Genomic DNA, 18,067 nt, shown 5'->3' with positions numbered 1-18,067 from the left:
AAATCTCCAAGATATGGCGAGGCCATGAGAATGCGAGGCGAGGGTATTACTGTTGTGGCGACTCCCCTCAAGCTAAGCGAGCCTCAGCAGTAGATAGTCCGCTGCTCTCTGCTGTGCGGGGTTCAGCGCGAACATGTACGCAAGCGCGTTTTTTGATTTCAACCAATCAGCGCCGACGCAAATGACGTCACACACGACAACAGCTAAGCTAAGTTAGCCGAGACGACACTCGAAGTCGGACGGACACGATTTTCTGCCAATCTGTGTTTTTCCCTTTTTGGCCAATTATATTTTTTACTACAACCGTCTTGTTGACGGCGTCTTTTATTCGTTCCACTGGGGTTTAGCAGGTGTGTTTATAAAGAGACGAAAATTGTTTGGGGACTATCCCACACGTTCTAGTTGAGATGGTATAACCCAAGAGGCAAAATGACGCTTGCTACTGTTGTTGCGAGTTGCCATTCGTTCTACTAAACCATTAGTCAAACGCCATCATGTCTTCTGTCGTTATTACACAAACAAAAATCTCTTTACTGTTACTAGTGTTAGTGCCTCAATATGGCTACGCTCGTGAAAACAATTCAACGAACTCAAACGCGTCTTCGTTCAATGTTGCCAACTAATATCCGGATTAATTTTATGCAAATTTTCCTCAATTCTCCGGAGAAATTTTCATAAAAATTTGAAAAATCCGGAATTCCGGGAAAATCCAGAAGACTTTCATCTCTGCATGAAAAATTATGCTGATTTTGTGGGTCGAAGAATGCTTGAAAGCTCATTTGATTTTGCACACAGATCAGGCCAAGGGAAAAAAAAGAAAAGGAAAAAAAATATATGTTCGTGGTTTATTGTGCCATTATTACTCCAATGTTTCTCTACCCGAAACTGGTCTGGACTGCCATGGCTTTTCATCGATCAACTCAACTGTATTTATAGAGCAATTTAAAACAACCACCACTGTATACAAAGTGCTGTACATGGAAAAATAAGTGGTATAACAACAAACGACAAAAACAATAAAAAGCAGAGACAATAAAAACCACAAGGTCATTCAAAAGAGAGGGGCCCGCAATGGGAAAGGTTCGATACCCTCTGAGCCTTCACTTAGTTATCACTACCTCTTAATAGCGTCTGGTCTGCAGATCTGAGGTGCATAGGGGCTGAGAAGAGATGTGATGATGGCATGAATAGCTGTTTCAAAGTGCTGTAGAGAAAGGAGGGGCTTTCCAGCTGCCCAAGATGAAAGAAACTGGATTTAGCAACAGCACGAACTCGTGGTCCAATTTAAAATCAATGTCCAGTTTCAGACCTAAGTTTGAGACTGTTGGCTTTCGAGAAGGAGCCAAGGAGCCCAAGTCAGCAGGCTGATGTACAAGAGCCACTAGGACCAAATAACATAATTTCTGTTTGCTTTTAATTGAAATTCAAGAGATTCAATGCCATCCAGGTCTTTATTTCCTCCAGACAGGACAAAAGTGGACTCCATGAAAAAATGTCTTTTTTGATCCACGGGACAGAGATCTGACAGTAATCTGCATAGCAATGGAAGGAAAAAAACATGCTTCCTTAAGATGGAACCCAAAAGAAGCAGATACAAAGAGTTGAGGCCCCGGAATTGAACCCTGTGGAACATCCTTCGATAGTGGTGCAGTGGGGGACTCGGAGCAACCAAGTCTAAGATAAAGTTCTGTCAGCCAAATAGGACTTTATCTCAAGGGCGCTACCACTAATGCCCACCTGGTGCTGCAAATGAGCCAACAGAATATTGTGAACCACTTTGTCAAGCGCTGCTCGCAGCTCGAGTTTGTTATTACTTTTGTTAGATTAAAGTTATTTATATAACCACTGTGGGTTTTTCTTTGATTAACAGAGGTACCAATAATTTGTCCACGAAAGTAACTTTCACCCATTCTGCGAGCATGATATTTTCCTGACTAAGAAGTTCCAAAAATGTGTGTTTTCCCAATATTGAGTAATTTATGAATGCATTTTAATTTCATTCTTTTTTTTTTTCAATTGTAAACATATTTGAGACACAAGATTCTTTCTTTAGCTTTTCTGTGAAGCTGAGATGACTCATGAATTAGGGAACCCGAGGAATAAAAACATTTTCTAACTACCATGAAAACATAACACAGGGAGAAAATCAAACAGAGATAAAGAATAAACAGTGATTTTAGGACCAAAGCAGAATATTTAAATAACACCGTTTCATTTCTTGCTACACAAACGTTTTGACTTTCGTAAAAGGTCTGAGCTTTTTCTGTTGCGTTTCAGTGATGGCTCTCCCTCACAAGCCAGTTCTCTGGCTGTAGAGGAGGCTTCTGCCCTGCCATTTTCTAACCCCATGGCAGGAAGACTGGAAGTAGTGGAGGGCACAGCAGCATTGGATGTGGAAGGGACAGATGTTCTGGGCGTGGATCCTCCCATAGCACTACTGTCCATTAGTTCACGGAGTTTGTGTTCCAGTTCGGCAAGGCGGGCATTCTGTTCACCAATGACTTGTGTCTGTTCAAGCAGCTTCTGCTCTTGGTCCTGCAGCTGCTTCTGTTGTTCTAACTGCTTGACACGAATTTCTTGCATCTCCCGCCGCAAAACTGTCACAGATGCTCCATTGACCTTCACTTGCTGCTGCACTTTGGTCATCTCGGAGCGTGATGGCGCGTTCTTGGCCAGCAAGGACATGGTGGTTAGAGAACTTGATGGGCCAGCCACTGAAAGAAACAAAATGCATTACAACTGTGTTCTTCAATGTAGTTCACACGGATTATTGTAGCATTCACTCAAAGAAAGAAGTCAAGTCTGACATTTTCTATGCAATAATATATATGCCCCCACTCGTCTCAACATGGTATTCTAATTGACATTATGCTTGCGGAATAAGAATTAAGACGATTAATCCACCTGTTTCCAGCCATCTGGGGAGGTTGACATTTTATGTAGCACCGCCCACTGCTGGCTACTATAACTGATATCAAAGGACCCTTGAACTCACATTGGGAACATCACAAGACCAAACCCAGAAAACAGGTGAGCTATATCATTGGATTGTAACAGTATTTCTACCCCTTTAACTTCTCTACATTGTCAAGTCATACAAACTAACACTTTTTTTAAAATTGTGAATTTCTGAGATACGTAAACAGAAAGAGGTGGCAAATTGTCAGGTGTAAAGATTGGTTTGAGTAAAATTCAAACAAAAAGCCAAAAAAAATGTATTCAAAAGTAAATATCTGATCTCACAAAATAAAATCCACTGCAACCACCCAACTCCATTTACCTAATTAGGAAATAGAGTCCACCTGTTTGAATAAAATCATCCATCTATTATATGATCCGCTTATCCTCAAGACGGTCGCAGGCGTGCTGGAGCCTTTGGGCAGCAGGCGGGGTACGCCCTGAACTAGTTGTCAGCCAATCGCAGGGCACACGTAGACAAACAACTATTCAGACTCACACCTAGGGAAAATTTAGAGTGAATAATCAAACTACCCTGCATGTTTTTGGAATGTGGGAAGAAACCAGAGTACCCGTAAAAATCCCGCGCAGGCATGTGAAGAACATGCAAATTTCATACAGGAAGGCCGAAGTCGGAATAAAACCTGTGCGAACCACTGTACCCCCGTAGAAATAATATGTGATATAAAATTAATCAATCAACAGTCCCCAAAGCCACAGGAAAACACTGAACAGGTCAGGAATTATGTTGTGGAGAATCTTGGAGTAGAGCTCTATCATGAAAACATACAGTATATATAAATACAGCTGCAAATGGAAAGATGACGCAATTGCAAACCTACCAAGAAATGGCTGTCGACTAGGGATGCACGGAATAAACGTTATTTTCAAAAGAAGGTATGAATTTACCCGAAGATAGAGACTTGGACCCTTCCAGTCAATCACAGTAATCTACAGGTATGTTGATTATATTTCTGTGCCTCCCTCGGTGCTCACTGCTCACCGCAAGAAAAGCCCAAAGTGTATGGGCAGTCCCGAGAGAGAATAATCTTCATGAACTACGGCGGTCAGTGGTCCCTTGTTTATCACAGGGGTTACGATCCATGAAAATGATTTAATATGAGCAGAGCGTGTTTTGCACACAAGGACAATGAAAATCACAACTTCCTTATTTCAGTCTTTCTCCTAACCCTGATCAACATGGAGAATACCAGACGAAAAGCATATGATGCAGCTTTTAAACTAAAAGCGATCACTCTGGCAGTTAAAGAAGGAACTCGAGCTGCTGGCCGTAAGGCGTAGAAAAAAAAGTGTGTTTCCGGTAATCCGACCGACCGAGAATTTCTACGTCGAAAAAGAACTTTACGGTCGGCATTTTTTTCAAACAACCCTCTACATTTTTGTGTAGAGGGTTTACATCGGTGCAAACTCTCGCGATATTCACATTGAGCGCGTGTGTCGTTTGCCCTGTCGTCTGTCAACAACATTGAAACATGGCGGCGGCCGCGATCTCCGACGACAGTTTAAACCGCGTTTTCTGTGTTACAGTCGCGTGCTCGCACCGTAATGTTAAGAAAAGAGCATCCATTGATGTATCGAAAAAATTCAGCGAACTATTTGATGAACACCACGGCCCGAGTAAAAACCGAGGGCGGAGGAGGACGGCGGCGGAGGCGGTGGCACGCACCGGCCCCCCGAGTCCAGAGCGGGGAGAAAACTAAATAGGTGGTAATCTTGGCATAGACGAGTCGATGGTGCGAAGGTGGAGACTCCGGCAAGAAGAACTGAGCCAGTGTAAAAAGACAACCAAAGCTTTTAAAGGTGGGCTGTCGTGGTGTTATAGATTCATGAAATGGAAGCCTGTCTATTAGGGCACGCACGACGTTGTGTCAGCAGCTCCCTCCCAATTACGAGGACAAACTTGCTTCGTTCCGCACATTCACACAAACAAAGATAGCGGAGAATTCCATCAGCCCAGATGAAATGATAAATATGGACGAAGACCCTCTGACATTTGATTTGCCTCTCACTTTGACTGTAAATAAAAAAGGTGACTTCCCCCGTCATACTGAAAACAAGCGGCCACGAGAGAACACATTTTACCTGTGTTTTGAGCCGCGCAGCATCGGGCCTAAAGCTGCCAACGATGATCATTTTTAAGGGGCTGACTATAGAAATAATTTCATATATCTTTTCCCATTTATATGATTTGCATTATTCTATTTAAAGCCAAGTGGGCTGCAGTATTTCTCCTCGTAATTAAGATAAGATAAGAAAACCTTTATAAGTCTCGCAATGGAGAAATTCCCAATTCACAGCAGCAAAATTATGAATGGAAGAAGTAGAACAACAAAATATAGGAGCTGCTGGAAAGGCAGCCACTCTCGCGGCGCCATCTTGAAGTCAAAATAAAAAAAATATGCAAATGCGCATCAAGAACTCTCTTTGTCTGGCCTCTTATGTGTTTCAGCGTAATTTCGTTGTGCAAATGCATTTATCATGCTCATAAAAATATGGAGATTATTTTAACCTTGAGAAATGTTGCGGTTTTTTTTTCTGCGGGGGTTCAGCGGGGGACCGCGTCAGCGGCCTCACCCGGGGGCTCCCAGCGGCAGGGACGAAGAAGCAAACCCCTGCCTACTCATTGGCCAGCGGTTTATAGTACGGTGCGGCGCATATAATTACAAAATTGATTTTTCTTCATAAATCTGAGCATGCGTCTCTTAATCAGGTGCGGTCTGTAGCCCGTAATTTACGGTAGTCCATTAGTCACAATGGCGTCGGCAAGCAAAATTATCGACAATTAGGTGCCTAGTTGAAAATTCATTAATATATGAATTTATTCACTTGGCACTTTGTTTTTTTTCTCAAAATTGCCTTGTCACCAGTTTCTCACATGGTTGTAGTCTGTGACACGCTGCTAGCAGCCGTGATGGTGATACTGGTCCAGAAATATACATTTGGAAAAATTGACATATTTTCTCAAAAATCACAATGCCCATCATTCCCCTGGTGGCAGCCCTAGTCATGTCAACTAACTTTTGGTTTCCACGATAACGTTACAAATTGCATTAATCCACCGGGATTAAACCTTTGGCTACAATGTGACGCGAGATACTGGTTAAAATTTGTGTTCAAAATAATAGTGTGTTTTAAAAGCTCAAGATCCTATAGTGCAAGTTTGTATTTGTATGTATTGGGAACACTGCACATCATATTCTAAATCAAAACATCAAGAAATATTTATCAATTTTTAAATTTCTTCACAGAAAATGAGTATACATGAAAATTGTGCTCTTCAAAAAAATAGTGCCTGCATTTTCTTTACAAATTTGAATATTTACTTTATAAATTCAAATAGTCTAGTACTTAGCATTCCTGTGATTTATTAAACTAACATTTAATGGTACAGTGGCACCTCTACTTACAAACGTATCTTCATAGGAAATTTTCAAGTTATGAAACGCTTCAGCAGGCAAATATTGCCTCTTTTTATGAAAGAAATTTCAAGATATGAAAGGTAAAAATGAGTATGGGCTGCTACTCGCAGCTCCGAGTTTCCTGAATGCATCATACTTATAGCCGCTCTGCCATTGGCTACTACTGAGCATCTTCCTGGCATCCCATTAGCTAAGAGAGACCTCAACCGTATGTGTCTATGTGTGTAGATACATAGATATGTGTTTATGCAGCGTCCTCATCCTTTGCCCTTCGGGCCATGAGGTGTTCTGATAGTTTTATGTAAATGTGAATCACCCAGAAAAAGTGTTCACCAGTCGGGCGATCGCTCACTATGCAGATGTTTGCCTTGGACATTTTCGAAGGATTTTTACCAACAAAAGCAAACGTCCTTGGATCAGTTGTTTACAAAACGCCAAGCAAAAAACACTTCTGAGAGAGAACATGAACTAAAGGGCAAAAAAAGATGAGGATGCAGTTTACAGTTAAATGACCATATTTTTATTCTTCACTCTTCTTAGTTTTTTACATTATGCACAACTCTCATTTATTGTGAAATAATCTAATTGTAACATGTATTTGTTATTTTGATGCATTGTTATGCTTGATAAAACATTTATGTCTGAATTTTGGCATCTTGGAACGGATTAGGGAGGGCATTTACATGGAAAACATGTCTACCTACAAAATTTTCTAGCTAAGAAATTTCTTCCAGAACATAATAATTTCGTAAGTAGAGGTACCTCTGTATAACCATTTCTGAGAACTGCTTGACATTTGTTACATGGAGTTGAATTGTAATGGGAATTTGACATTTAACAGTGCTAAAATATATCTTGTACTGTTTGTATCATTGTGAGTGCTGACCATGTTATCTGCAGGTAGGCAAAGTTGCTTGTTCATGCGCCAGACTTCATCCTGTGATCTGGAAATGAAGCTGTCCAAAGTAGTGATTGTCCTGTGTGGTCTGACTTTGACCCCTCCCAAGAAGAGAAAAATGGTATAAAAAGGGAGCACAATGGTGTTCCTCCATATTTTTTGTAGCTGAAATAAATCTCATCATTTTACAAAGACTTTCATTGTCTTGGTTTCCCTGTACAAGACATACTTGTTGCACCTGTGAACATCAATAACATAAAATCAATAATGTGTGGCCCATCAGCACTGTTGACCAGAGTAGAAAATATACTCTGACAAAAAACCTATTTTGTATTTCACTAGAAGATGGCAAGCAAACCTGTGGCCACGCTTTTGGGTGCGTTCAGAAATGCTCTCCGAGCATGCTCGACCTCTCAGCAAACACCACTCTCACACAGGCGTGTTAGGTTAGTGAGCTTCCAAAAGCATCCCTTGCTGCATGACCTTTGTGTTACCCTTTCCAGCCAATTCGTAAAAAGGAGACGCAAAGAAAAGGAAAGTCGATAGACACGGCCGTCACTTCCAGGGCAAGTGGAAATTGTCATATTTTTTCAATGAAATACAAAACAAGTGGGCCACACGAATGAGCAAGAGCGAGCGAGCCACATGGACTCCACCCTTCATTACCTGTCAAGATAGGATCCATTTTGCTTCCATTTTTCTCCACAGGCATCAGCGGAGGAGTCCACGGCTGATCCCCTGCTTGAGGTGCCTTCGTTCACCGGACGATTAAATGCAAGTATGGCTTCATGTTCCACTTGCATTAATTGCATCCTTCTTACTCAGAGGCTTACCCTGCTTAGAGGGTCGTGTCCGTCAGCTCGAGCAGAATCATATAACCGTAGACGTGGCAGACCCTACAGTTATCGTAGGTTGTAGTCAGCCTGCTCGTCCGGTTAGCATTAGCCCTAAGCGGCCTGCTAATCGCAGTAAGCCTGCTAAGATGCAAAGCAGTTCCACTCCACCTCAGTCAACTGGCTCCCACACTTCAGTTATAGGTGACTCCATCATCCGTAACATAAAGCTTAAAAACCCAGCCACAGTAATGTGTATTTCTGGAGCCAGAGCACCCAACACTGAAGCTAATCTTCGGGAGATGGCACACAACAGGCCTAGACACCAGCAAAAGGTGAACAACACTAGCCACTTGGACATAGTGATACACGTTGGCTCCAATGACACAAGGATGAAACAATCAGAGATCACAAAGAGGAACATAGGTAGGACTTGTGATCTTGCCAGAAAGATGAGTCGAGCATTTGTCAATGGCCCCCTGCCTACGAGAGGTAATGATGAGAGGTTCAGCAGATTACTCTCGCTTAACCGGTGGCTGGCAAGCTTTTGAGGTGAACAGGGACTTGAGTTAAGAGATAACTGTCCCTCTTTCTGGGGTCAACCCGACATGCTGAGGTTGGACGGTCTTCACCCTAACCATGAAGGCGCCATCATTCTTTCTAGAAACATAGATTACTGTTTGAGCTTTCCATGACAATCCACATTAGAGCAGACCGGGTTACAGGTTATTCGTGAATCTGTAAGGATGGGTGTGGAATCTGTAAGATTAGAGCTAACTAGCGCTGTGCTAGACATTAATAACACAGATAGTTTTCTCCATGGATTAGAACATCACACGCAACAAATTGATACACTACTTATTGCATTGTATATTGACATGCTTTCTACTGAGCCAGTGCTACTAGTTTAGGCATTATATGTCATATTGAAGATACAGTGTCAGCTTCCAATCTAAGTATTCAAGAGCCAACAAATACCCATCAGATTCCTATGTTTGTAACCTCTGGTCGCGCCTTTATTTCCTCAATGAACAATACGGGACCCCGACAATGCAATCTCGTTTATATTGCGACTAGGATCCTGATAATATTGAAGAGCTCAGACTCCCTGTGAGACCTGTTTAAAACCCAATGACTTTTTACCGCTAAATCTGTTCACATGCGGCACATCCTTGTACGAAGGGCGGGGGTGTAGTCATGATTGCAGAATTTGCTCTCAAACTTAGTCCTTGGTCAAACAGCACCTTTAAAACTGTTGAAGCTCTTGTTAAGCGATCCACAGCTTCGTTGCCGTTTTATCTTTCAGTGATTCATCCAACTGCTGGCCCTTACATTGGCTTTCTAAATAAATTTTCTGAATTTGTGGCTGACTTGGTAACTCATGGAGATAATATAGTAATCATGGGTGAATTTAATCTTCATATGAATCTCCCGACGGAACCACTTGTCGCGGCATTTCAGACAATAATTGATACTTTTGGTTTCACGCAGATAATAGACGAAGCAACCCATAACAATGGTAACACTATAGATTTGGCTAGCAACCGCAAATGTAATGGTACTACCATTTAGCACTGCTATATGTGAACATTATTTTAAAAGATTTGAAGCCTTAGTTCAAGGCCATCATTGTGACCACAATCAAAGCTATAGCAGCCACAATATTAGCTCTTTAACCACGACTGCGCTCTCTGAGCTACTGCCTGTGTCAACTGCTTCCTTTTCTTCTTGTAAGGGTTCGATTGACGTTTGCACAATTAAGGCTTAAACTTAAATCTCGAAAACGCCAGCTCGAAAGACTATAAAAAATCCGGTTTAACTGTTCATCTCCTTGCCTACACCGATCACCTTCAGTTATACAAGACCGCACTCAACTCCAGCCGTTCCACCTACTACTCCAACCTTATCCACACCGACTCCAAGAACCAAAAGGCTCTCTTCTCTACCGTCAACAAACTCCTCATGAGCAACTTTCGACCCATCTCCAACCTATCCTTTCTGTCCAAAGTCATAGAACGTGCCATTACATCTCAAATTAAAACCTACCTAGACAATAACCAACTCTTCGAACAAATTCAATCTGGATTCCGCACACAACACAGCACTGAAACAGCCCTCCTCAAAATCACCAATGACCTCCTCCTCTCCTCTGACTCCGGCCTACTCCCCATCCTCATCCTTCTCGACCTTACAGCTGCCTTCGACACCATCAACCACTCCATCCTACTCTCTCGCCTGCAATCCCGAAACATCACCAACAAAGTCCTCATCTGGCTCCGCTCATATCTCACAGACAGGAAACAATTCATACACATCAACAACTGCTTTTCCTACACTGCCCCACTGTTTCCCCCAGGGTTCTGCGGTTGGTCCTCTTCTCTTCATCCTCTACCTTCTACCCCTCAGCCAAATCATTTGTCATCATGGTCTCCAGTTCCACTGCTACGCTGATGACGTCCAATTGTACATCTCCACCAAATTTTTTACCCCAACAACCCACTCCACCCTGTTTAACCGTCTTTCAGATATCAAATCCTGGATGAAAACAAACTTTCTCACTCTTAACTGCACTAAATCTCAACTGCTAATAATCGGTTCTCAGTCCCTCACCCAAACAGCCTCCAAATTTAACCTCACTATTGACAACTGCACCCTGTTCCCCTCCTCTCACTGTCGCAACCTCGGTGTCCTTTTTGATAATAACCTCTCTTTCAACCAACACATCACCCAAATCACCAGAACTGCTTTCTTCCACCTCAAAAACATTTCTCGTCTCTGTCCTTCACTTTCTTTCAACGGCGCTCAAACCCTCATCCACGCCTTCATCACCTCCCGCCTTGACTAGTGCAAAAGCATCCTCGACAGTACAACCTCCAAACTCCTCAATAAACTACAGTACATCCAGAATGCCACCGCCCGTCTACTGCCCTCACACCCGCACTCGTGATCACATCACCCCCATCCTTAAAACCCTCCACTGGCTCCCCGTTCTCCAGCGTATTCAGTTTAAACTCCTACTCACCTACAAAGCCCTTCACAATCAGACCCCCTCCTACCTTTCCGACCTTCTTTACCAATACACTCCTTCCCGCAACCTCCGTTCCTCAAACACAAACCCCCTCGCCATCCCCGTGACCAAGCTCAAAACCTGGGATCACCGAGCCTTCTCTGTCGCCGCCCCCACCCTCTGGAATGCTCTACCACAACACATCCACAACTGTACTGACCTCCAATCTTTCAAATTATCTCTTAAAACTCACCTGTTCCGCAATACTTTTAACACCTTTTAATCTCTTTTACCCATTTTTGCTTTTTTTGTTCATCTCAATGTTTTTTGTAAATCCTGTATGCTTGTCTTTAAGTGTAAATTTTTATCCTGTTTTAAGCTCTTGTTAATTGTCTGAGTATGATGAAAATCACTTTCAAATAAAATGTATTATTATTGTTATTATTATTATTATTATCATAGGACCGTCTATCTTAGATATGATTAATTTATAACTATCCTCTGGCACTGTACTAGTAGCGTTAAAGACTGATGTTATTCCACCCCTTCTTAAGCGACCAAATCTTGACCCAGAGAGTTTCTGTAACTATAAGCGTATATCAAATCTCCCGTTTATTGAAAAAAATTCTTGATTAAGTATTAGCGCAGCAGCTTACTGATTACATGGCCGCTAACAATCGATTTGAGCCATTTCAGTCAGGGTTTAAGGCCCACCATTCTACTGCAATGGCCTTTGCTAAAGTGACCAATGATCTCCTCATGATGGACTCTGACAACTCATCAATATTATTATTACTCAATCTTAGCACTGCCTTTGACACCGTCGATCATAACATACTATTGGAACACCTCAGAAAGTGTGTTGGTATTTCAGGCTCACATCTTCCCTGGTTTAGTTCTTACCTCTCAGAGAGGACACACTGCGTAATTCGTGGTAATATGACTTCTTAGTTTTGTAATGTTACATGTGGAGTCCCACAGGGATCGGTACTTGGCCCTCTCTTGTTCAGCATCAACATGCTTCCTCTCGGTGGTATAGAGAAATATAACTTGCGTTTTCACTATTATGCTGATAATGCCCAACTATTCTACAAATATATTGCTAATGCTTTATTTTATGTTGCACTTATATTGTAACTGTGTACAGTTCATTATTTTGTGGAATGAAACACTTTATTTTTTCTTTCCCCCCCGGCCCCCAATGTTGCTGCTGTAGACTGCAAATTTCCCCAGTGTGGGACAAATAAAGGTTATCTTATCTCATCTTATATATGCCGTTAGGAATAACTAACCTGAGCAGCTGCTGCAATCTCGAGGCATGCCTTGGTGAGATTAAACTATGTATGACTTCTTTTTTTTTGCTTCTAAACCTGGTAAAACTGAGATGATTATTGGCCCTGCTCAGCATCAGCACCGATTCAAGGACACTACTCTTAGACTTGATAAATTAAGTATTATAAAGTGATTCAGCAAAAAAAATCTCTGTGTTATATTTGATTCAACACTCTTTTCAAATGCACATTAAGAATATAACTAGAACTGCAGGGATTTTTCACCTTCGCAATATCGCGAAGATATAATTCATGCGTTTGTTACATCCCTCCTCAATTATTGCAACGTAGTGCTCTCTGATCTTCCCATGTACAGTGATAAAACCTTGCAGTTAGTACAAAAAGCTGCAGCTAGACTCCTGTCGAGGACAAGAAAGTACGATCACATCGTACGATCCATTTGAGATGCAGTTTCAAGGTTTTGCGACTTACTAATAAAATATTACACATCTTAGCACTTTCCTATCTCGTTGACTTCGTGACACCGGATTTTCCACCCCGAACTCTTCGTTCACAACACGTTTCGTTATTCTGAGAGCCAAAAAGAAGTCTGCATTTAATAGACCGTTTTCTATTCGGGATGGCCGACCCACGGAAACTAGAGAAGCTACCTCAGTTGGAATGTTTAAAACCCAACTTCAGACGCATTTGTGTACTCTTACATTTTCTTGAACTATATGTTGGCCTCCCGCTTCTTCTGTTTGTCCTTCTCCTTCCTCCCTGATCTGGAGAGGGGGTGGCTAGGTGATGATGTCCCAATTGGATACCGCTAAACAGATTCTACTCCGATCAATATGGACATGATTTGCACCGACTGAGCTGGGCAAGAGCTGGGTCAACCACATCTTCATAGGCGCTGCTATGAAGTTTTCTTCATCAACCAACTGGGCCAGGTTCAGAGGAGGGACCCATCTCTGTCCCACCCGGCATGTTGCCCCACCCGGCATCCATTGCAGCCTGGTTATTCTGGAAGGGCGATTCTCCCATCTGCGGCCCCTTCTCAAGGTGAAGCCCTTTGAAACCGTTTGTGATTCAGCGCTATATAAATAAATGTGACTTGACTTGACAACTGTGTCTGCCTAATTTGCTGTGGAGACTGTGGCTGTTTACCAGGAATTGAACAAGAGGCAGTACCAGAAAAAACATCCAAACTATGACAAGGTGACTGGGAAGTGGGATCGAACGCCATGAAAAATTAAAGCAAATGAAGGCTAAATAGTCAGCTCCCCTCAACAAATCTGTCCCTATTTGCAAAAAGTTTGGATACCCTTGGTCTGCAGTATGTCCGTCGGTCCCCCCCTCCCTCAAGTTCGATCTCATCCATGTTTTCATTTGCCATCTGAAATCAAGAGAGAAGGAAGGTATAAATAAATAAAAAGAGAGACTACCTGGAGCAGAGCCAATGAGGCGCCCAGACAAATCGGCTCCAGGCAGCTTCTTCTTCAGAATGGGAACAATCTTCTCATCAAAATACTCCATTGCCATGGAGGAGATGTCCCTCAATTCTTGCAGAACTTCATGAGCTCGCTGTGGAGCTCGAGTCGAGTTCACATATCGAAGGACACGGTAGATTTCATCTATGACCTGACAAGAGGAAAAAAGACAAAAACAATCCAATGATGAGAAAAAGACGGGAATCTAGCAATAAACATTAATAAAAATTAAATATTGTAAATATTAGGTTTCCATTAACCAGTCACAGATCTGTCCACAAGATGAAGCAATATAGCGATTTAAATTCTATTTGTTTTCTGTTTATATGGTACTGTATGCACTGTTTACAGAGTATCAACAAAAGTATTCAAGTATTTTTGACAGTTGGTGACTAACATGGACCGAGGAAAAAAAGGAAGAAAAGAAAAAAGAAGTGTGATTTGAACACAAAACCTTTATTTGCAGAACTTTTTTGAAATAATTGTAGCTGCTTTTAAAACATGTGATACATAAAATTACAACTAATTACTTTAGTTGATCATTGAAATGAAGAACTCGAGGATTTATGCATCCCAGCTAAGAGGTAGAACGAAAAGGCACTGTCAAAGTATCCATACCCTCAGATGTGCAATGAATACTCATTTGATATTGAACATTGAATGAATCATTCATTCATTCATTTTCCGAACCGCTTTATCCTCACAAGGGTTGCAGGGGGTGCTGGAGCCTATCCCAGCTGTCTACGGGCAGTAGGCAGGGGACAGCCAATCGCAGGGCACACAGAAACGAACCACCATTCGCGCTTACACTCACACCTAGGGACAATTTGGAGTGTTCAATCAGCCTGCCATGCATGTTTTTGGAATGTGGGAGGAAACCGGAGGACCTGGAGAAAACCGATGCAAGCACGGGGAGAACATGCAAACTCCACACAGGAAGGACGGAGCTGGAATTGAACCCGGTACCTCTGCACTGTGAAGTCGACGTGCTAACCACTCGAGTACCGGGCCGTCTCATTGAATGAATACTCAATGAATACAGTGAAACTCCTCTAAAATGAAACCTTCATGGGTGAAAATACCCCCTAATGTGAAAAAAATCTTCATGCATTAACACCATTCCCATTCTCCTGCACCCCATACGACGGAAAAAAAAAACCCGTTGCGTTATATGAAATCATTTTCTCTGCTCCTGCCTCGCGAAAACATTCACAACAAAGTGTAATCCAACAGCGACCTCTACTGCTTCGTTTGAAAACGGCAACAGCAACCACCACACTGGTTTACATAGTGAACGATGTTTATTTTGGTCACAGCTGTGAGTTTCCTGAACGCAACATACTCATAGCTGCTCTGCCATTGGCTTACCAAGCATCATCCTGGCCTCCGATTGGCCAAGAGGGACCTCACTGTCTATGTGTGTAGATACTGAAGTTAGATCCGTAGGAGATAAGAGTGGAATGCATCGGATTAGCTGCTCAGAGTAAATTGCTTGTGGCTCGACGGACAGTAAAATAAATGAAGGTTTCCTGGAATGCTTTACTTGTTATCATGCTAAAAACCTTACGCTAACTGGAGCGCTAATTAGAGAGAAGGCGAGTTCCATCGTGCTAACTATGGCCATCGAGGACTACGAAGCGTCCCGTGGCTGGCTTTAAAAGTTCATTGCATGACATCAGCTGAGTAACACTGTCTTGGGTGGCGATCGAGGGGAGGCCGAGTTAGAGACAGTGAGATGTTGGAAAGAAAAGCCACCGGGTCCAGGAAGTATTTGTTATTGTTCGATTCAGACGCAGCATGAACGTTGCATTGCTAAAATGGCTACAAAACGGACCTTTGGATGTCAAGCAGCTAAGACAAGAAGCGCTCTGGCGCTGGAAGAGAGGGAAAAAGTGATCAAAATGAAAGACGGAGGAAGCAAAATAAAATACATTAGCCAAGAAATTGATGTAAGTGAATGCTGATCGTAAATTTCGCAATTTCTTTACCTTTTTTTTCTACACGGACTATATGTAGTGTCAAATAAGTGTGTGCTCATACTTATGCACTATTGGAAGAAAAATAAAGAGTACAGATACATTTGTGTGTGCGTGTGTGTGTGTGTGTGTGTTTACATCTGAGATCAAATTTGCTACAGTGAAAAACCCCGTTTTGAAAAAATTCTTGCTGCAAACATGATTTCGTTGCAGAGGAGTTTCACTGTAGTCATAATGCCGTGTTTAGACTAGCCGGAGCGCATAGAACATATTACTGTCTAAACAATTTTGGGCTTGACTTTCACTTTAACTTAGCAACAGCTGATCAAATATAAACTTAACTTCATGTCAGTTGTGCATTTAGTGAGCGTGTCATCGGTCACAAAGCCTCCCGCTGTGGGCATCACAGCATCAAGACAAACATGCAGTCGAGGAAGACAGTGAAGATTTTTGGGCAACAACTTCTTGGTGCTTATAATAAGGACCTCTTCGCCATGTGAAGTTAAGCATATATAGCACTTCCTGTCATCCAGGTGCACTTGTTCATGATATTAATTACGTCATCCCCCAGCTGCGACTGGAAGAGTGAAAGGCACATAGACTCCCTGATCCACACAACCAGGATCTACAGCAGTGACATCGGGATGTCATTCGGACTTGAGAAATGTAGTCAGATGGTGACTAAAGCACTGTTCACACAGCACACATTTTGTCCGAGGCTGCACCGAAATATTTTGTTGCAATATATTTTACACCGGAGCAAATTTTGTGGAGCGGTCACACGTGCAAAGCCGCTGAGCGTGACAGCTCCGACGCAGCGTCGGAGCAGTTCCACTTGCGGTCACACGTGCAGTGTCTGCTGCGGACCAAAACGACACGAATGCGTAAGTAAAACAGGTTCGGGTCGGGTCGGGCTTCTCTCTCGCGGACTTTTATTTATTTTTCTTTAATGAGGCCAGACAAATAAACAGGCTGTTCGCAACACAACCTGCGAAAGTGTACGCTCAGTGGCAGGGTTATGACAGCAGAGCAGAACCACCAAGACTGGAAACTGAAAGGTACTGGAAAGGCATATGGGAGGAGGCCACACATAACAACAGTGCATAATGGCTGGTGATTCTGAGAGAGGAGCACAGCAACCTCCCTGAACGGAGTCCAGTTACCATAACAGTGGCAGACCTAAAGGAAAGAGTCTCAGATATGAAAAACTGGACAGCACCAGGCCCGGACATGGTCCACAACTACTGGCTAAATAAACTCACAGCACTCCATGAACGCCTAGTAGCACAAATGAACCAGTTGCTGAGGGACGGGACTCACCCAGGATGGCTAACCGAAGGGCGAACGATCCTGATCATGAAGGATCCCTCAAAGGGTGCAATCCCATCCAAGTATCGGCCAATAACCTGTCTCTCCACAACATGGAAGCTCATGTCAGGTAGCATTGCGGCTAAGATAAGTGGACACATGGATCAGTACATGAGCAAAGCACAGAAGGGCAATGGTAGAGATACCAGAGGAGCCAAACATCAGCTCCTGGTTGGCAGAACAGTCGCACAAGATTGCAGGTCCCGACACACCAACCATGGATCACTGAATGCTTGGAGTTGTGTAAGGTGAACAGGACCCTAAGAGCTTTCGTTGCAAACTTAATGAGGATGTGGAAAACCACACTTGAAGGCAATGGCAAGCCACTTACCCAAATGTCCATTAAATGTGGCATAAACCAAGGTGATGCACTCTCCCCACTGCTGTTCTGCATAGGACTGAACCCCCTAAGCCAACTAATCGCTAAGACAGGCTATGGATCCCGCCTCAGAAATGGAGCTATGATCACTCACCTGCTCTACATGGATGACATAAAGCTTTATGCTAAGAGCGAAAGGGACATAGACTCCCTGATCCACACAACCGGGATCTACAGTGACATCGGGATGTCATTCAGGCTTGAGAAATGCGTGTGAACGGGGCTTAAGAGAGGCAAGGTAGTCCACACTCAAGGGGTCTCACTCCCTGAAGGAACAACAGCAGACACTGAGGACAGCTACAAATACCTCAGTATACCAAAGCCAATGGCAACCTCGAACTGGCAACAGGGAAAGCGGCTACGGCCAAATACCTCCAGCGGGTGAGGCAAGTCCTAAGAAGCCAGCTCCATGGCAAGAATAAGACCCGGGCAATAAACAGCTAT

General features: G+C 42.9%; 1 protein-coding gene and 1 long non-coding RNA gene across 2 annotated transcripts in view; one reads left to right on the top strand and one right to left on the bottom strand.

The window, feature by feature from the left end:
• Window positions 1–576, top strand: part of LOC109517122 (uncharacterized) — a 12,070-nt gene extending 11,494 nt beyond the window's left edge. Inside the window, exon 3 of the long non-coding RNA XR_002168482.1 lies at window positions 550–576. This is a non-coding gene — a long non-coding RNA (uncharacterized LOC109517122). The remainder of the gene's footprint in view (window positions 1–549) is intronic.
• A 356-nt stretch (window positions 577–932) lies between these two features.
• fbxo28 (F-box protein 28) overlaps window positions 933–18,067 on the bottom strand; it is a 42,379-nt gene continuing 25,244 nt past the window's right edge. The window contains exons 4-5 of the mRNA XM_019872096.1: window positions 13,856–14,051; window positions 933–2,714 (exon numbers count right to left, since the gene is read on the bottom strand). Coding sequence (XP_019727655.1) covers window positions 2,212–2,714; window positions 13,856–14,051 — 699 coding nt within the window. The 3' untranslated portion in view covers window positions 933–2,211. The remainder of the gene's footprint in view (window positions 2,715–13,855; window positions 14,052–18,067) is intronic.

This window comes from Hippocampus comes, unplaced genomic scaffold, assembly GCF_001891065.2.
Source record: "Hippocampus comes isolate QL1 unplaced genomic scaffold, H_comes_QL1_v1.1 scaffold269, whole genome shotgun sequence".
NCBI lineage: Eukaryota > Metazoa > Chordata > Actinopteri > Syngnathiformes > Syngnathidae > Hippocampus > Hippocampus comes.
The sequence above is the reverse complement of the archived record's forward strand: the minus strand, read 5'-3'. Positions and strand labels throughout refer to the sequence as shown.